Source organism: Myotis yumanensis, unplaced genomic scaffold (genome assembly GCF_028538775.1).
Source record: "Myotis yumanensis isolate MYYU_CA2020_CCGP unplaced genomic scaffold, mMyoYum1.0.hap1 SCAF_6, whole genome shotgun sequence".
In the NCBI taxonomy this organism is placed as follows: Eukaryota; Metazoa; Chordata; class Mammalia; order Chiroptera; family Vespertilionidae; genus Myotis; species Myotis yumanensis.
The window spans coordinates 53451379-53467735 of NW_027223757.1; the positions used below are offsets into that span (position 1 = coordinate 53451379).

A 16357-nucleotide genomic window follows, 5' to 3' on the forward strand; every position below is an offset into this window, starting at 1 on the left:
TCTATAGAGTGAATGTGGGTAAATGGTCCATGAAGCTCATGACTCGTGTCTAGAGCTTTTCTCAAACTCCTCATTCCTACTTAACTGAGCCTTTAAACAACACTCTCTTGCTGATGCTGGAGGGCATATGCATTTTATAAAAAGCTGCTGCAGCTACCCTCCTCTGCTCACAAAATTCATCTGGCTCTGCCTTTCATTTCAAAATGTCTTCCTCTGGTCTGCTTTCTCCTATTTTCCCCCCTTCTCTGCTTTGCCCTTTAGATTACATGATCAACCTGAACTTTTGCCTCCTTTCCTTTCCTTTCCTCCCCTCCCCTCTCCTCCCTTCCCCTCCCCTCCTTTGTCTCCTCTCCCTGCCCCTCCCCTCTCCACCGCCCCCTCCCTCACACACACTCTTTCCTGTCTCACTCTTTCACTCTTTAGGCTTCATCTGCAGCTGGCTGGCACGTCTGCAGCGTCACCTGACCCCCACCTTCCTGGGAGAACCGGAAGAATGCAAGAGGACAGGACACTGTCTTTATGGAACCTGTGCACCTGGGTCCCTCCAAGTGGAGAAGGACTGTTCTAAACAAAGAATTTATGAAGTCTACCTCATCCAGGTGATTTGTTTTTGCGTTTTCTTAATTTTAATATTTTTCAGTAACAATTTATATTTAATATTATCCAAGTAATTTTTAATTGAGAAAAAAGAAAACTTTGTCATTTTAATTGTGATATACATTGATAGTTAATATACCTGTCATACTAAAAGTATACTGAGCTTGATTCTCTCCAACTTAGCTGAATCAGAGGAAAAAGGAAAAACTCATCTTGAGCCAAGAAGGGAAGAAAACTATGTTCTGCCCCTCCTCGATTCTCCACGGCTTCCCAATAGAATTTCTCAGTGACCGTCAGTCATTGCCCCTATTGCTACGAATGGGTTCCAGACCACATTTAAAATCAGCACAGAGAGGCCCCGCTCCAGGCTGCCCTGCGGAACCACGGAGTCTGTCCTTCCTGCACAATCACCCTGACAACATTCCCCCAGTTCAGGCTCCCAAGACCTTCCGGACCCTTAGCATCTGCACATAGACCTGTGCTCCGCTGTGTGAGCTGCTGACTGTGAGAGAAGATGGGGATGATGAAGATTCTCTCTGCCATTTGTTTTGAACCCAGAAAATATCCATATACGAGTTGGGGAAAGCTTGTTTCAAGTCTTCTGTGTAAAGGAGGGAATTACAATCATTAAGCCCAGAATAAATTTTTTAAATGGTGAATTTTTAGGGAATACATTTAAGAATCTTTTAAAAATAAATATTTAAGCTTTAAATCCAGTGAGTCAAACTTAAAACATACAAAAAAAAATTAATGATGTTCTTTAGTTCTTAAAAATGGTTTTCAGCCCAGCTGGCTGGCACGTCTGCAGCATCACCTGCCCCCCACCTCCTCAGCACCAGCCCTGGTTGAGCGTTGGCCTATGAACCAGGTGGTCACGGTTCGACTCCTGGTCAGGGTACATGCTTGATCCCCAGTGTGGGGTGCGCAGGAGGAAACCGGTCAATGATTCCCTCTCATCATTGATGTTTCTATCTCTCTCCCCTTCTCCCTTCCTCTCTGAAATCAATAAAAATTATTTTTAAAAATGGCTTTCAGGTACATCTACCTGATTTCTAATTATGAGTTACTTTACTTTGGCTTCAATTTTTTCCTTTAGAATTGAAAAACACAAATTACACTGAATCAATAATTATATGATAGCCCTAGGTGGTTGGCTCAATGCACAGAGTGTCGGCCTGTGGACTAAAGGGTACCGGGTTTGAGTCCAGTCGAAGGCTCTATTCTGATCAAGGACACATTTCGTCAGTTGCAAGCTTGATCCCTGGCCCTGGTCAGGGAGCATGTGCAAGGCAACCAATTGATTCTCTCTCACACTGATGCTTAGCTCTCTTCTCTACCCTTCTCTACCACTCTCTCTAAAAATCAATGGAAAAACATCCTCGGGTGAGGATTACCAAAAATAATTATATGAGAGCTCATGATCATGGACAACAATGTGGTGATTAGGAGTGAGAAGGACAGTAATTGATAGTAGAGGAGGGTACAGGGGGGATAAATGGTGATGGAAAAAATAAAATAAAGTAAATAAAATTATATGAATTTTAATTTAGTACTATGTAATTTTACAGTATATGACAAGTCAGTTAATAATGTTCTGAAAAAAAAATAATGTTCTGAATGTAACATTGGATTAATTACAAGATGTCTCTAAAATACTGTGGCAGACATTCTATCAGCCAGTATCCATATCTTTTTTTTTTTTTTTTTTTTTTACTAACAAAGCCCCAATTTGGATTGGGGCAAAGATTTGTTCAACTGAAAAAGAAAAAGAAAATCAACATTTCAGGCTGACTTGCAGTTTTCTGGTCAAGCAGCATGGGAGGGATCCTGGGAAAGCTATTATTTTCCTAATAGAAAGTGAGAGACCCAACTGACACACACATTTTGCTCTTTGTCCTTCCCCCTTACACCTGCCTTAAGGTGGAATAGCTATCTTGTGACCCTGGGATGGAGTCCGTATGCATGATGGTGACCCAGGAAGCCAGGAATAACAGCCTATGTACCTCTGGACTCTGCTTTATGAGAAAAAACAAGTCTCTTATTTGTTCACACCATCACTTGGTGGGTTTTTGTTTCATGGAGCTGAAGTCAATAATGGCTAACACTCATACTGTATTTATAATTGCAAATAGGTATTTCAAAATTTGAGAATTGTTGGCTAATCACCTTAACAAGTTTCTCCACGTCACTTTTCATGAGGGTTCTATCCATGTTAAAGCCATTTCTGGGATCCAGGACAACAGCTTTCACCTGAGAGCAGGAGAGAGCCCATTAAATCATTTCATTTCACATTATTATGAAATTAGCTTAATATGTTTCCATTTTTTAAGCAACTGCCTCTTGATTACTCAGGGGTTGATGATTCAGCTGATTTTCTTATTACCCAACTCATCAGCACCTTCATTAGAGGTTGAAGAAAGGAAGTACTGTACTAAACATCAAATCTGAATATGATGTTAGAAAAATTATATGGAGAAATAGGCTAAAAGCAATGGCTAGATGTTAGATTGGGAAACTATTTGAATAGTTTACTGTGCTTTTATTGTGTATTGTTAAACCAAAAGCAAACAGAGAAGCCAAGGCAACAAGTAATGTTTACAAGTGAACACTGTAAACTCTGAGCCCAGCCAGTGTGGCTCAATGGTTGAGCATCGAGGTATGAACCAAGAGGTCACGGTTCAATTCCCAGTCAGGACACGTGCCCAGGTTGTGGGCTCGATCCCCAGTGTGGGGCATGCAGGAGGCAGTAATCAATGATTCTCATCATTGATGTTTCAATCTCTCTCTCCCTCTCCCCTCCTCTCAGAAATCAACAAAACATATATTAAATAAATGTAAAATATTAAATAAATAAAAAACTCTGACACAGTACACTATTAATGTTTCTAAAACTCAACAAGATCTTCTCAGTCTCTATAATTCTAGAACTGACATGCTTTATAGACTTTTTAAAAAAGTATTTTTTGCTAACTTGTCTCATGATCTCAATATGTTTTCAACTGAATAACATTTAGGAAAGTTTCACAGAAGCTTAAGAGGAAAATAGGTACTACTTAAAAACATCTTAAAAATAAAGCAGTAATTAACAGAAATATTCATTCTTACCATAAAAGCAACCAGAGTTTCAGAGGCCACTTCTCCATGGGCTGCACATTCTTGTCCTATTTCTCGAATGATATTCTTTATAACACTTTCTGCCTGAGTGGGAGGCATTCTGACTAAATAAAACAATAATTATTTTTAAAAATTTGTATTTATTTGTTTCTTGCTTAGATTTTGTTTCATCTGCAGAGTCATAATATTATTTATTAACTTATAAGTATTTATTAGCATGTAGGCCTCTCCTGTTTTGCATTAGTTAATTTGTTTTATATTTATAAAAATGAAGGACTTTGCTGATGACAGAGAAATTGGGACTTCAAACAACGGAAACATTTCCTTTTTATTTAAATAATGGTGGTCACCAAAATAAATTTATATCATACATTTATATCATATTTTTAAATTTAAAAAATGGCTAAACAGTATGGGTCGAGGGGTTAGAATTAATGGGAAACCCCACCCTAACCTGTGTAGGTGGCAGAGTACAGCTTTAAAGGGGGAATGCTTATTCCACCACATTCACCAAATGACCTTTCATATTTATAAGACACTTGGAAAGCCATTCTTGCTCAGATCATCTAAATTGTCTTTACTGCACATCCAAGTTGGAGTTTAGACTCTTAATGAAAAACATAAACGCCAAAATTCCAAGCATAGTATGAGAGTTCTGCACCATGGAGAAAAATGAACTCCTGGTTATTACTTCCATCTACCATAACCCAGGAAAAGCTGGTAGATGTTAATGGTCATGGGGTGCCTGGATTTTCCGGAGCATCAGTACCTGAGCCTGGGGAACCAAGCAGGGAAAGCACGACAAAGGCAAGCTTAGGTAGATAAAGCCAACGCTCAGCATTATCAGCGTCAGGGAAGAGGCAGCACCTGGCATTTTGTCCATTACAACCAGACTACCTAGGGGCCATCGTGACGAGGACCGAGTTCTATGTAATATCTAGTGGTTACAATAGTGCATGGCATAAGGTACGCGCTTAAAATAGCCTGTAACAAGTACTCAGCGTTACCGCCCCCGTGCGCTTGTGTCTGTGCGCCTGCGCGAACCCTGTTAGGCTCTGAGCACCCGGTCGCTGTTGACACCTAGTACCCTGCCCGCCCCACTCCCTGAAGCGCCAACTTTCCCGAGTTCTGGCCCTTGGGGGTGCAAGCGGCGCTGAACAGAGACAGGAAGACGAATTAAAGTCCTAACCTGCGGCGGGAGTGACCGCAGTATCCGCTCTGCGGCGGCCGAGCGGGAGGAGAGAGACCTTTACAGTCAGACTCAACCGGCTGCGCGGGATCCGCCAGCGGTCGGGGCTCTGCCGCCGCCTACGCTCGCCTCTTCACGGGGCGCATCTCAAGGGCACGGAGCCCCGAGTGGGCTGACCTTGGCCGGAATGGAGAGCAGGAGCCCAGTTTATCCGTCTCTTTTCTGGAGCCTCTAGGGCAGCCGGGCACTCTCCGCGGCGGCCGCGTAACCGTGGAGACCAAACGCTAGAAACCAGGGGCGGGGCCACCGTGTGGGCGGGGCCACCGTGTGGGCGGGGCCACCGTGTGGGCGGGGCCACCGTGTGGGCGGGGCCACCGTGTGGGCGGGGCCACCGTGTGGGCGGGGCCACCGTGTGGGCGGGGCCACCGTGTGGGCGGGGCCACCGTGTGGGCGGGGCCACCGTGTGGGCGGGGCCAACCTTGAGAGTCTGTCCCGAAAGGATGAGTGGGAAGAATTTTAAAAACCAAAAAACCCCCACAAATGCCCAGATCCCAGTCAGAAAAAGCCAGGTTCATTACACCTCAGGGCTAAGGGTGTTAAAGACGAAATTTCTTAAACAAGGGTATCAACTTGCTAGCGTGGGAACTTAAAAAAGGAGGGTCTGGGAGAGGCGGGAGCCTGTTCCCAGAGGATGGGAAAACCGAAGCGTTGTATTGTTGAGAAATGAGTCCACGTGAAAGTATCTAGTTTTAAAAAACAAGGGTAAAAAGGATCGCAGTTTAATTTCATGTCCTGTTGTCAAAGAAAGTCGCTAAGAGAGTGGTCCAAGATGCCAGAAGACAAAAATGCATATTCGAAGGCCGTCTGCGGAGTGAGCTGGGTCCCTGGGCAGGTGGGATCCCTCAGCCTGGCCTGCGGGGTCCGCTGAAACCCGCTCTCCCACATCCCCCAGGGGTCCCGGATTGCGACAGGGCTGTTCTCGGGTGCCCACACCCCGAATTCGGGCTCCCTCCTCCCTGATTCCAGGGTGTGTCACCCAAGACCAGCTGCTGCCAAGTCTTCACAGCTCCTGCATTGAGCATCTGCCCCCTGGTTGTCAGTGTGTGTCATCCCTACTGGCCAGTTGGTCGGTGGCTTAGCCTTTTATATATAAATATATATATATTATATAAAATAATGGAGAGGGGGGGCTAGCTATTTGTAGAGACTGAGCCCAGTTTAGAAATTGTAAGTATACAAGATAAAACAACCATAAAGAAAGTGATATAGAAAAATTTTAACAGTGGTTATATTTGGGCAATAAAATCATGGCTATTTTCTAGCAAAATGTCTTTCATGAGCATATATTACTTATGAATTAGAATATTAAAGATTTTTTAAGATGGATTATCAAACAAAATGGAAACAAACTCATAGATACAGAGAAAAGACAGACAGGTGTCAGAGGGGAGGAGGGTCTGGATGGAAAAGGTAAAGGTGGGGGGGTGAGGGGTGGGGGGACATGCGGGAGGCAACCAATAGGTGTGTCTCTCTAACATCGATGTTTCTCTCTCTCTCTCTCCCTCTCCCACTTTCTCTAAAAATCAATGGAAAAAAATGATTAACAAATTTTCATGGTGCCTGAGCTTTGGGATTGGCCTCCAGTTTTAATTCCTTTTTCTGATTCCTTCCTACTATGAGGGGCACTATGGCACAACTCCCAAGGACAAACTTTAATTAAACCCTTATTAAAGAAAGACTATTTTCTCAATTATCAAGGAACACACTGTAGTCCATAAGTCCTCATTTTTTCTGAGGAGGAATTTGTTTGATCCTCTTCCAGTTTTGCTGAAAGTATAAAAGAGCTTCATTCCACGTTTAGCAGTTTTGACTGTTTTCTTATCTTTATTAATCTTTGACCGAATAAAGGCCAAAGATTCCATCAGATTATTCCAATTCAGTTGTTGCTCTGACAGGAGGGCTAGACGGCCAGCTCCTTCTGGCACACCGCAAGCGGGGAGGTAATCACCCGACTTCCTCACTCCACTCCAAGCTCATTGTCTCCCACATTCACCTTCTCTCCAAACCATCCCACCCTCTGCATTCTTTATTGGGGTTTAGTAGTAGGCCCAATGACTGAAGCAGCCCAAACCTGCTTCAGGTAGTCCTGCTTCCCTCCCTCCCTCACCCTTCACACTCAGACTGTCACTACGTCTCCCACTTTACCTTCTTAGCACGTCTCACATCCTTTCCCTTCCCTCATTACTATGCTCTCGCTGAAGCCTGTTACCAGAATCTCTAAATGTTTCATCTGCTTCCGGTCTGCCCAACTCCCAGATCTCCAAAACGGAGCATACAAGCCCCTGTGCACGGCCTTGAAGGCTTCTCATCACCTACAGGGAAAAAATCACCACCTCCATCCCCACCTTCCCCGCCCTCTCCCCCCCCCCCCCCCCCCCCGCCCCCCGCATGAGGAGCAGGTTCTCCCTTGATCTGGCCTCTCTACCTCCAGACCTGCACTGTCCCGTATGGCAGCCACCAGCCACATGAGGCTACTTACATTTAAATTAGTTTAAATTACATGAAATTTAAGATCCAATTCCTCATTGGCCCAGCCACACGTGGCTGGTGGCTATCGTACTGAACAGTGAAGATAGGGAACATGCCCATCCGTGCAGAACTGTCTGTTGGACACTGTCTCACCCTTGCTGCACCTGGACACAAACTTCCAAACGACTCGCCGTTGAGGGTTCTGTGCTTTAGCTGAGGCAGCTTCCTGTCATTGTAGTACTTGCCCTCCCCAGCTGGGCCTTTCAGGATACAGCTCAATGTCAGCCCATTCGGTGAAGTCTTTCTGAACCAAATCTCCCACCTCATACACCCGGTCACTTCCCCACGTGGGTCTCACTGCCCTCTAAGCAGACCTCCACCATAGCTCCCCCAACACTCCACGTCACCTCTTGTGCATGCGTGTTTCCCTTCACTACACTGTGAGCTTGGGGGTGCAAGCAGAGACCCAAGCTTCTCTACCCCTGTATGCTCAGCTCCTAGACTAATGACTGACTTATAAGATAACAGCTAAATAACTATTTTTGTGAATGAGTAAATATTACAAATAAATATTCATAAGGTCAAGATTCTGTCCGTCTTCAGAAACAGGGGACAACCCAATGTAAACCCTTCACTGACAAGTGGAAACCTTGAAGAAGAAATGTATTTTTAGTCAGGTTATCAAAATACGGATCAGCCTCTCTTAAATCACAGTCTCATGCTAGAGTTGCATTCCATTTAAAGTTAATCCACCGGAGGCCTGACAGTTTGAGCAGATAATTGAGGTGGTTCGATGGGTGCGGTGAGGTGAGGCAGACTGGAGCAATTCTGGCATCAGCAGTTATTAAATACACACCCACAATATTAAAGTCATGAAAATTTGGCTAGCATTCAAATATTTATTAAGTGCCCAGGCTTAAAAATAGTTTATTGGGATACTTTTCATTAGAAAAGTAGTACATGCTCCTTATGGAAATGTTGGGGGAAAGCCCATCACCTATAGTTTCATTAATAAAGATTAATATTGTTAACATGTTTGTATAATTTTTATTCATGTATGTTTGTTTTACATTCTTACTATACCTTATGTTACCTTTTGCACTTAACATTATAACACTAATAGTTTCACACCTAACTATAGACTCTGTATATATTACTCGTTTTTAGTCCTCACCTAAAGGTATGTTTGATTTTAGAGAGAAGAAGGGATAGAGAGAAAGAGAGAGAGAGATCAATGTGAGAGAGAAACATCAATCAGTTGCCTCCCATACATACCCCGACCAGGGATCAAACCCACAACCTAGGTATTATCCCGCGACTTGGAATCAAACCCGCAGTATCTTTGGCGTACCAGACAATGCTCCAACCAATTGAGTCACACCAGCCAGGGCTGTATATATTATTTTCAGTAGCTGTATAATATGCAATTGAGTGCTATGTCATAATTTACTGAAATATTCCAGCTATTATTATAGCATCTTTTAAAGTTTTCACCATTTTAAATAACATTGGGACAAATACTTTTGAGTATAGAAATTGTTTGTGTTGCATATAATTTCTTCAGGAAAGATTTCTAGATATGAAATGTCTGTCTTTTTATGAATAATCACTTGTCCCAGCATCATTTAGTGACAACCTTCAGTTTACTACTGTTATACAATGCCAGATCTCTCATTGATCAAATATTCTTAAATAAGTGGGCCAATGTTTAGATTCTCTATTCTATGCTATTGGCCTATTTGGGGAGGGGGGAGAGAAAAGAGCCAGTTGGGGAAGTGAAAGGGAGGGATGACTAGGTGGAAACAATACTACACTGTTTTAATCAAACTGCTTGTATAATAAGGCTATCTGTCTAGTAGGCAGTGGCCCCTGCCTGAGTCTTCTTTAGGAGTATCTTGGTGTTATGCAGTGGGTTAAAGAAGGCCGCTGTATGTTGGCCCCTGTGTTCTTTACTTCCTTACAGTATGTTAAGACTATTAGCTCAAAGCCTGCCAGTGCCAAATTCAAAAGCTTACACACCAAATTGCCTTAAAATATAAGCCCACATGGGCTTATTTTTTAACCATTGAGAGCCTGCCTGCTTTGTATAGCCCACAAAAATGCATCCAACATCTGCTAGCCATATACCTGGTAGCTGTGAAGACCCCACACCATTGCTTCCTGTGTTAGTCGCTCACTCACGCTGCTATAACATAATACCACTGAGGGAGGCGTAAACAGCAGGCATTGTTTCTCACAGTTCCAGAGGCCGGGCTATCCCAGGTCAAGACGGCAGCATGGTCAGGTCTGGTGAGAGCTGTCTTCCTGGTTTGCAGGTGGCCACCTTCTCCCTGTGTCCTCACATGGCAGGGGTGGGGGGATAGGGAGGTAGGTGGGCTGGAGGTGGGAGATGGAAGAGAGCTCTCTGGTGTCTCTTATTACCAGGCACTAATTCTATCATGGGGTCTCCACCCTCATGACCTCCTCTAATCACCTCCCAAAGGCTCCACCTCCTAATATCAACATATGAATGGGGCTAGGGGGGCCCCCACAACAGTCAGTCTATAACACTGCCCTTCAGCCTGAGTGGCTCAGTGGTTGAGCATCGATGCAGGAACCAGGTGGTCACGGTTCAGTTCCCGGTCAGGACACATGCCTGGGCTCGATCCCCAGTAAGGGCATGCAGGAGGCAGCTGACTGATGATTCTCTCAACATCTATCTCTCTCCCTCTCCCTCTCCCTTCCTCTCTCTGAAGTCAATAAAAATAAACAAACAAAACAAAATTGAAAAACACACTGCCCTTCAGGACTCACTGCCCAGTGGCCTCCTGCCTTGCGCTGAAGGACATGGCCTAGACTTGCAAACCCTTCTCTGACTTCACTCTGCCCCTGCACTTCCTTTGGTTTCTTCTTTTTTTTAAATATGTTTTATTGATTTTTTACAGAGAGGAAGGGAGAGGGATAGAGAGCTAGAAACATCGATGAGAGAGAAACATCGATCAGCTGCCTCCTGCACACTTCCCACTGGATATGTGCCCGCAACCAAGGTACATGCCCTTGACTGGAATCAAACCTGGGACCCTTCAGTCCGCAGGCCGACGCTCTATCCACTGAGCCAAACCGGTTACGTCTGGTTTCTTTTTTTATTCTTGGCACTTTGCTCTTCCACATGAATTTTAGGATCATCTTTTCATTTGTGCCTCGCTTATTGTCTTTCAATAAAGTTTCATAATTTTATTCATAGGATGCTTGAACATTTGTTATATTCAGATTGTTTGTGGCCAGTACGTAAATACACATTGATTTTTGTGTGTTGATTTTTGTTTCCAGCAAACTTGCTAAACTCTGTTATTCACTTATCTGTGGATTCCTTTGGATTTTCAAAGCATAGAATGATAGCATATGCCAATAATGACTGTTTCATTTCTTCCTTTCTTACCCATTATCAATGAGTAGGCAGGCTTTTCTGATTGGCTTCTTTCATTGAACAATATGCAATTAAGTTGCTCCCATGTCTTTTCCTGGCTTGATAGGGTGATTTCTTTTTAGCACTGAATAGTGTTTCATTGCCTGGATATACCACAGCTTATGTGTCCATTCACCAACCAAAGGACATCTTGGTTGCTTCCAAGTATTGGTAATTATGAATAAATCTTATATAAACATTTGTGTGATGCTTTTTGTATAGCTAGCTATAAGTTTCCTACTCTTTTAGGTAAATACTAATGAGTGCCAGTGCTGAATTGAATTGTAAGAGTATGTTTAGTTTTGTTTAAAAACTGCCAAACTGTCTTCCAAGATGGCTGTACCATCTTGCACTCTCAGGAGTTCCATTTCCTCCACATCTTCATCTGCATTTTGTTGTTGTCAATGTTTGTATTTTGGTCATTCTAGGAGTGTAGTGGCATCTCATTGTCGCTTTAATTTTGCAATTCCCTAATGACATATGACGGTAAGCATCGTTTCAAATGCTATTTGTCACCTACACACCTGCTTTGGCTCAGATTCGCTCCATTGTGGACTTTCGCCAGCAGTATCTCAGAATAGAGGACTCCAGCAAAGCTCAAGTTAAGTGAAGAAATGGTGTGGACAATGGGCCAAGCTGACCAGGAGGGCACTGAGTTACCAACCGTGGGTTTCAGAAGGTCCACTTGGTGGAAAGAGGAATTAGCACTATTACTTCTGATACTGAGTAAGGTGAAGCTGAGGTCTGCGGATTCTAAATCTCAAGCAACGGCTAGAAGAAAGGTTCTTGATGGGCCATCAGTGCTGTTACTAAAATTGTACTCTAATGTTGGAATGGTTAGGAGTCCACGTTCGTGATGTCTTTAGCATGTATGAGTGAGTACTATTAAAGCTGAATGGCAATCTTTATGAGAGAATTAGTGGAAACAACATTGCCAACTGTTTTTCATTCCCAGAAAGAACAATAATCAGATAGTTATCCTAAAGGCAAGCATAGGTGCTAAGAAGGAAGAAATTTCCTCCTCCTGCATTAAGGTCATCTTTCATACAAAGATCAATGCAAAGAATTGCTTCTAAATTCAGCCTCAATGTTACACACTATGTGACAACTACTCAAATGACAAAGGATTCTTACGCAGACCAGTGCCACTTTTCTTGTGTATATGTAAGGGAGCCACCTGCTGTCCAAATAGAATACTACAGCTACAAATTCTTCCTCTTTCCCCCACCTCCGCCCCCAATTACATACCTGCATGAGCTTAGCTTAAAAAAGCTAGAACAAGAACTTTGTAGAATTCAAGAAACTGACATAAAATAACTTTTAGGGAGAAGTAACTCCCCAAATCAGTCTCTTGTGGAGGGTAGAAAATATTCATTAGGCACTTATGTCTCTTTACAACACACTGGAATTCTCAAAGAGGGTTCTGGCATGCTGGGATTGATCAGGCAGTCTGTCATAACACATGTTCCAGCCAGTTTCCTTCTTCATGTTTTTGGAAATCCTTTTCTTTCCTGAACTTGTCTTTGCCTTCCCTGGGGCCACCCTGCCACGCCCGCTCAGGTCTCGTCTCCTCCATGCAGACTCACCGCTCCAGCCCACAGTGGCCTCCCCTGCTTGGACGCCCACCAGCCCGGAGGCCCCTCTCCTGTGGGCACTTCATCACACACCACTGCTTCATGGTGAAATAGACCAAGAGCTAGACTGACCCAACGCCAGCACTGTGTGAGCACTTTGCTTTCACTAACTTATTTAGTTCTCATGCTAGCCCTATGAGGTAGTTACTATGATAAGCCCCATTCTGCAAAAGAGGAAACTGAGGCCTAGAGATGTTAAATAAAAATTGCCCAAAGTTACCAAGGTCAATAAGCAGTGAAACCGTGATTAAACCCATGCACCTGCCTTTTCAACTTGTTGGCAAGCACCCAGCAGGTGAGAACTGTGCCGTAAAATGCTTTGGGAGTTCTCACGGTGCCTAGCCTAGTGCTCGGCTCTTAAGGCTGATATTTATTGGTTTCCTAAAATTTATTAACTTTCTATGAAGCAGAAGACCCAGGAAAGAGGGCCATTTTGTCCCATCAATCGGGCTGATTTTAAAAATAAAAAAGGTCTGGCCAGATACTATAGTCATAATAGAGAACCTGTACTGAGAAGGTACTATGAGCCTGGTACTGTGCTAAGTATTTTTATATATTAATTTATTTAATCCCTTAAAAAGTCCTTTCAGAGAGGAGCTATTATACATAGTTTATTGACGAGGGAACAGCAGCACAGAGAGATGAAGTAACCTGCCTAAAGTCACTCATGCCTAACTACATGCTATGGTCTCACACTTTCTGTGCGAGAATACTTATCTGTGAAGAGATTTAGAAACGGTGGCCTTTTCCAGAGAACTCCAGTTCCTAATCTTTTTTTTAAAATTCTTTATTAGTTAAGGTATGACAAATGTGTCCTCATCCCCCCCATTATGTCCTCATCCTACCCCCCCCGCCAACCCCCCCCCCCCCACCATGCTCTCATCCCCCTGTTGTCCATGTCCATTGGTTTGGCTTATATGCATGCATACAAGTCCTTTGGTTGATCTCTTCCCCTTGCCCCCTCCCTCCCTACTTTCCCTCATGATTTCACACATTTGTGGAATATAGAGAACAACATAGACTGATGAACAGGGACAGATCCAAAGACAGAGAAACAGCGATCAGACTATTAATCCCCAGCTCCTAATCTTGTAGCCGAGGTGCAGGTGGGAGCATCTCCTGCCTGGGACAGGCCCTGGGGAGCCCCCTGGTGGCCGCTGCCAGCATCGCGCTGGCCTCAGCAGGCACTGCTCCCCTTTAACACCTCGGCTTACTGGCTTGCTTTTAAAAGCCAAGCTGTCCTGAAGCAAGGATGGACACTTAAACCAGAATGTGTCAAAATCGAGGGCAATAAAACAGAGAGTATAACAAAGAGCCCCATGACATGGTTACAAGATGTGGCCTGCACTCCAAGGCTGACTCTTGATCTTCCTTCCTGCAGAGGCTCCATGCCTGTGTTCACCACCCCAGGGCATTCACCCGGCCCCTTCCCTCTTCACAGGGGGCTCTAGAGGGCTAGGGAGGAGGGGAGAGGAGGGGAATTCCCTGTGGTGGGAGGCAGAATTCTGAATTCTGCTTCCTGTCTGAGGGCCTGCCTCTTCCACAGACACTGGACAGGAGGTCTCCAGGGGAGTTGCCTGCCCTCCAGCCACTCCCTCCAGGAACGAGACGTGTTCTGAAGGCTCCACAGGATAACACAATACGTCTAAGGGCTGTATGAAAGAGTTAAATGTAAAAAAAAATGTGCAGCAGTAGGAGACCACAAACCAAGTTTATAGTCAGGGTATCAAGGGACAAAAGGAGTTCTCCCCCCCATGATGCCTGAGAGCTTAGAGAAGCCAAGGAGATGCACGAACTCCAGCCAGGAGCACATCCCAACAACACTGTGTACGTGTGCACACACGCCTGCGAGCATGCACTTGGCAGTGGTGACAGGCATTTTTGTTCTCAGTGACTGTCGTTTGAGGTACTAATGATGGCGAGATCACCAGGAAGAGAGCATGTGGAGACAAATATTGAGGAAAGTGTATTGGTCATCACTTCTACTTGATGTCGCCTCCGGACCTGTTTGTCCCCTGCTGCCAGGGCCCTAACTACCTGGAGGAGAACCCAACCCATAACTGTCAATACCCAAAAGCTATTCATTAGTTTACAAAATGCTTTTAATGTTTTTCTTTTTCTTTTTAAAAAAACAACTATCTCTGAATCTGGCAACAATGCCTTACCTGGAAGTTTCTTTTCTGCTGTTTGCCTTGAGACTAATTTGGCCTTTGCCTCTACTGAATCCACCCCAACGAGTCCCCAGACATGAAGATTCCTATATGTCTCAGCATAACTTCTAATATGGCACACACCAACAGTATAAGGCACTCCCCAGTCAGTGGCTATGGTGAAGATAGATGAAAAACATTTCCTTCCTGGTCATTTAGAAATAATGTACCAAGTTGATACATGCAACTGTTTTCTCAGAAAATCTACAGACACTGATATCTGTGATAGCTTTCCATCAATTATAGCCTACAGGCCAAATCCATCCCCTCCTGTTTTTGTAGGGCTTGCAAGCTAAGAATGATTTTTATAAATAGTTGAAAAAAAATGACAAAGAACAATACTCTTTTGTGACATATGAAAACCACATTAATCTATAATAATAAAATCGTAATATGCTAATTAGATCGGACGTCCTTCCGATGACCTTCCGGATGAAGCTGGGGCTGCAAGGGAAGCCCAGGTCCCGGGTGCCTGCTGGGCCTCTAGTTATAAGGCCCAATGTACGAAAATTTGTGCAAGAGTAGGCCTTCTTTCCCCCGGCTGCCAGCACCAGCTTCCCTCCGGCACCCGGGACCTGGGCTGCTTCCCTCATGTCCGGAATGACATCCAGAAGACGTCCAGTAATTAGCATATTATCCTTTTATTATTATAGATGGACAATTTCAGTGTCCATAATAAAGTCTGACTTGAACACAGACCTGCTCATCCATACTCATCCGTGTACTTACTAAGACTGCTTTTGCTCTGGGAGGGCAGAGTGGTTGCAACAGAGCCGACATGCAAAGCCTAGATTATTTCATGTGTGACCCTTTACAGAAAAAGTTTAGCAACCCCTGACATAGTGTAACAGACCCCGTTACTTTCATGCATAAACTATATCTTCATTATTTTTCAAATCACCTTAGTGGTTTTATTTTAGGGATGAAGAAATAAGAGACCCAAAGAGGCTGTAAATAGTTTGAATGATACAGAGCCTAAACTAAAACTCTTGGCCAAATTACTTAAGCTCTCTAAACCTTAGTTACATCACATCAGAAAAGAGTGCTGACCTCATACAGTTGTGGTGGATTGAAAGGAAATAATATATGTAAGGGGTTTTGTACAGAGTCTGGCATATATGCTTCTAAACATAGCTATTTTTATTGGCTAATATTATTACTATTAAAATTTAGATCTTCTGATTCAACCTAGTACCCTTTCACTACAATAAACAGTAGTCTCCCTCAAAGAAAAGCAGAAGTAGGTTATAAATCATTGATCTTTAAATGAAACTGGTGTTTTATCAAGACTCCAGACAGTTTCCACTCATTCCCTAGACATCTGACCTACCCATGTCCTCAAGTTTCTACAAAGGTGACATCATAATGGGCACAGATGATCTTTTGGGAGATGCATATCACTTACTCAGGAAGACCCTAGAACCATTTCACCTCATTGGATCTGTAAATGAGAATAAGAATGTTTGTCCTACATAACTAGAAGCCCAAAGGGAGATAGAAGATGGACACAGGGAAGACAGAGGAGAAAGGAAGATGAAGAAGAGAAGAGCAGACTGATGATCAATGGAGGTAATGAAGGCATTTTGAAAAGTGAAATGTCTTTGCAGTAAATCACACACCTATGAAGAAGCCTGTTGCA

At 43.7% G+C, this 16357-nt stretch overlaps 1 protein-coding gene across 6 annotated transcripts in view; it reads right to left on the minus strand.

The window, feature by feature from the left end:
• The window catches only part of CFAP206 (cilia and flagella associated protein 206), a 51802-nt gene that overhangs the window by 32106 nt on the left and 3339 nt on the right, over nucleotides 1–16357 (minus strand). For 2 of the 6 annotated variants that reach the window (XM_070418127.1, XM_070418128.1), the window contains exons 1-3: nucleotides 4901–5159; nucleotides 3703–3815; nucleotides 2764–2847 (exon numbers count right to left, since the gene is read on the minus strand). In XM_070418127.1, coding sequence (XP_070274228.1) covers nucleotides 2764–2847; nucleotides 3703–3810 — 192 coding nt within the window. In that variant the 5' untranslated portion in view covers nucleotides 3811–3815; nucleotides 4901–5159. Of the gene's footprint in view, nucleotides 1–2763; nucleotides 2848–3702; nucleotides 3816–4900; nucleotides 5160–16357 lie in introns of those variants that run through there. The other 4 variants (XM_070418123.1, XM_070418122.1, XM_070418124.1 and 1 more) reach the window with 4 other exon arrangements.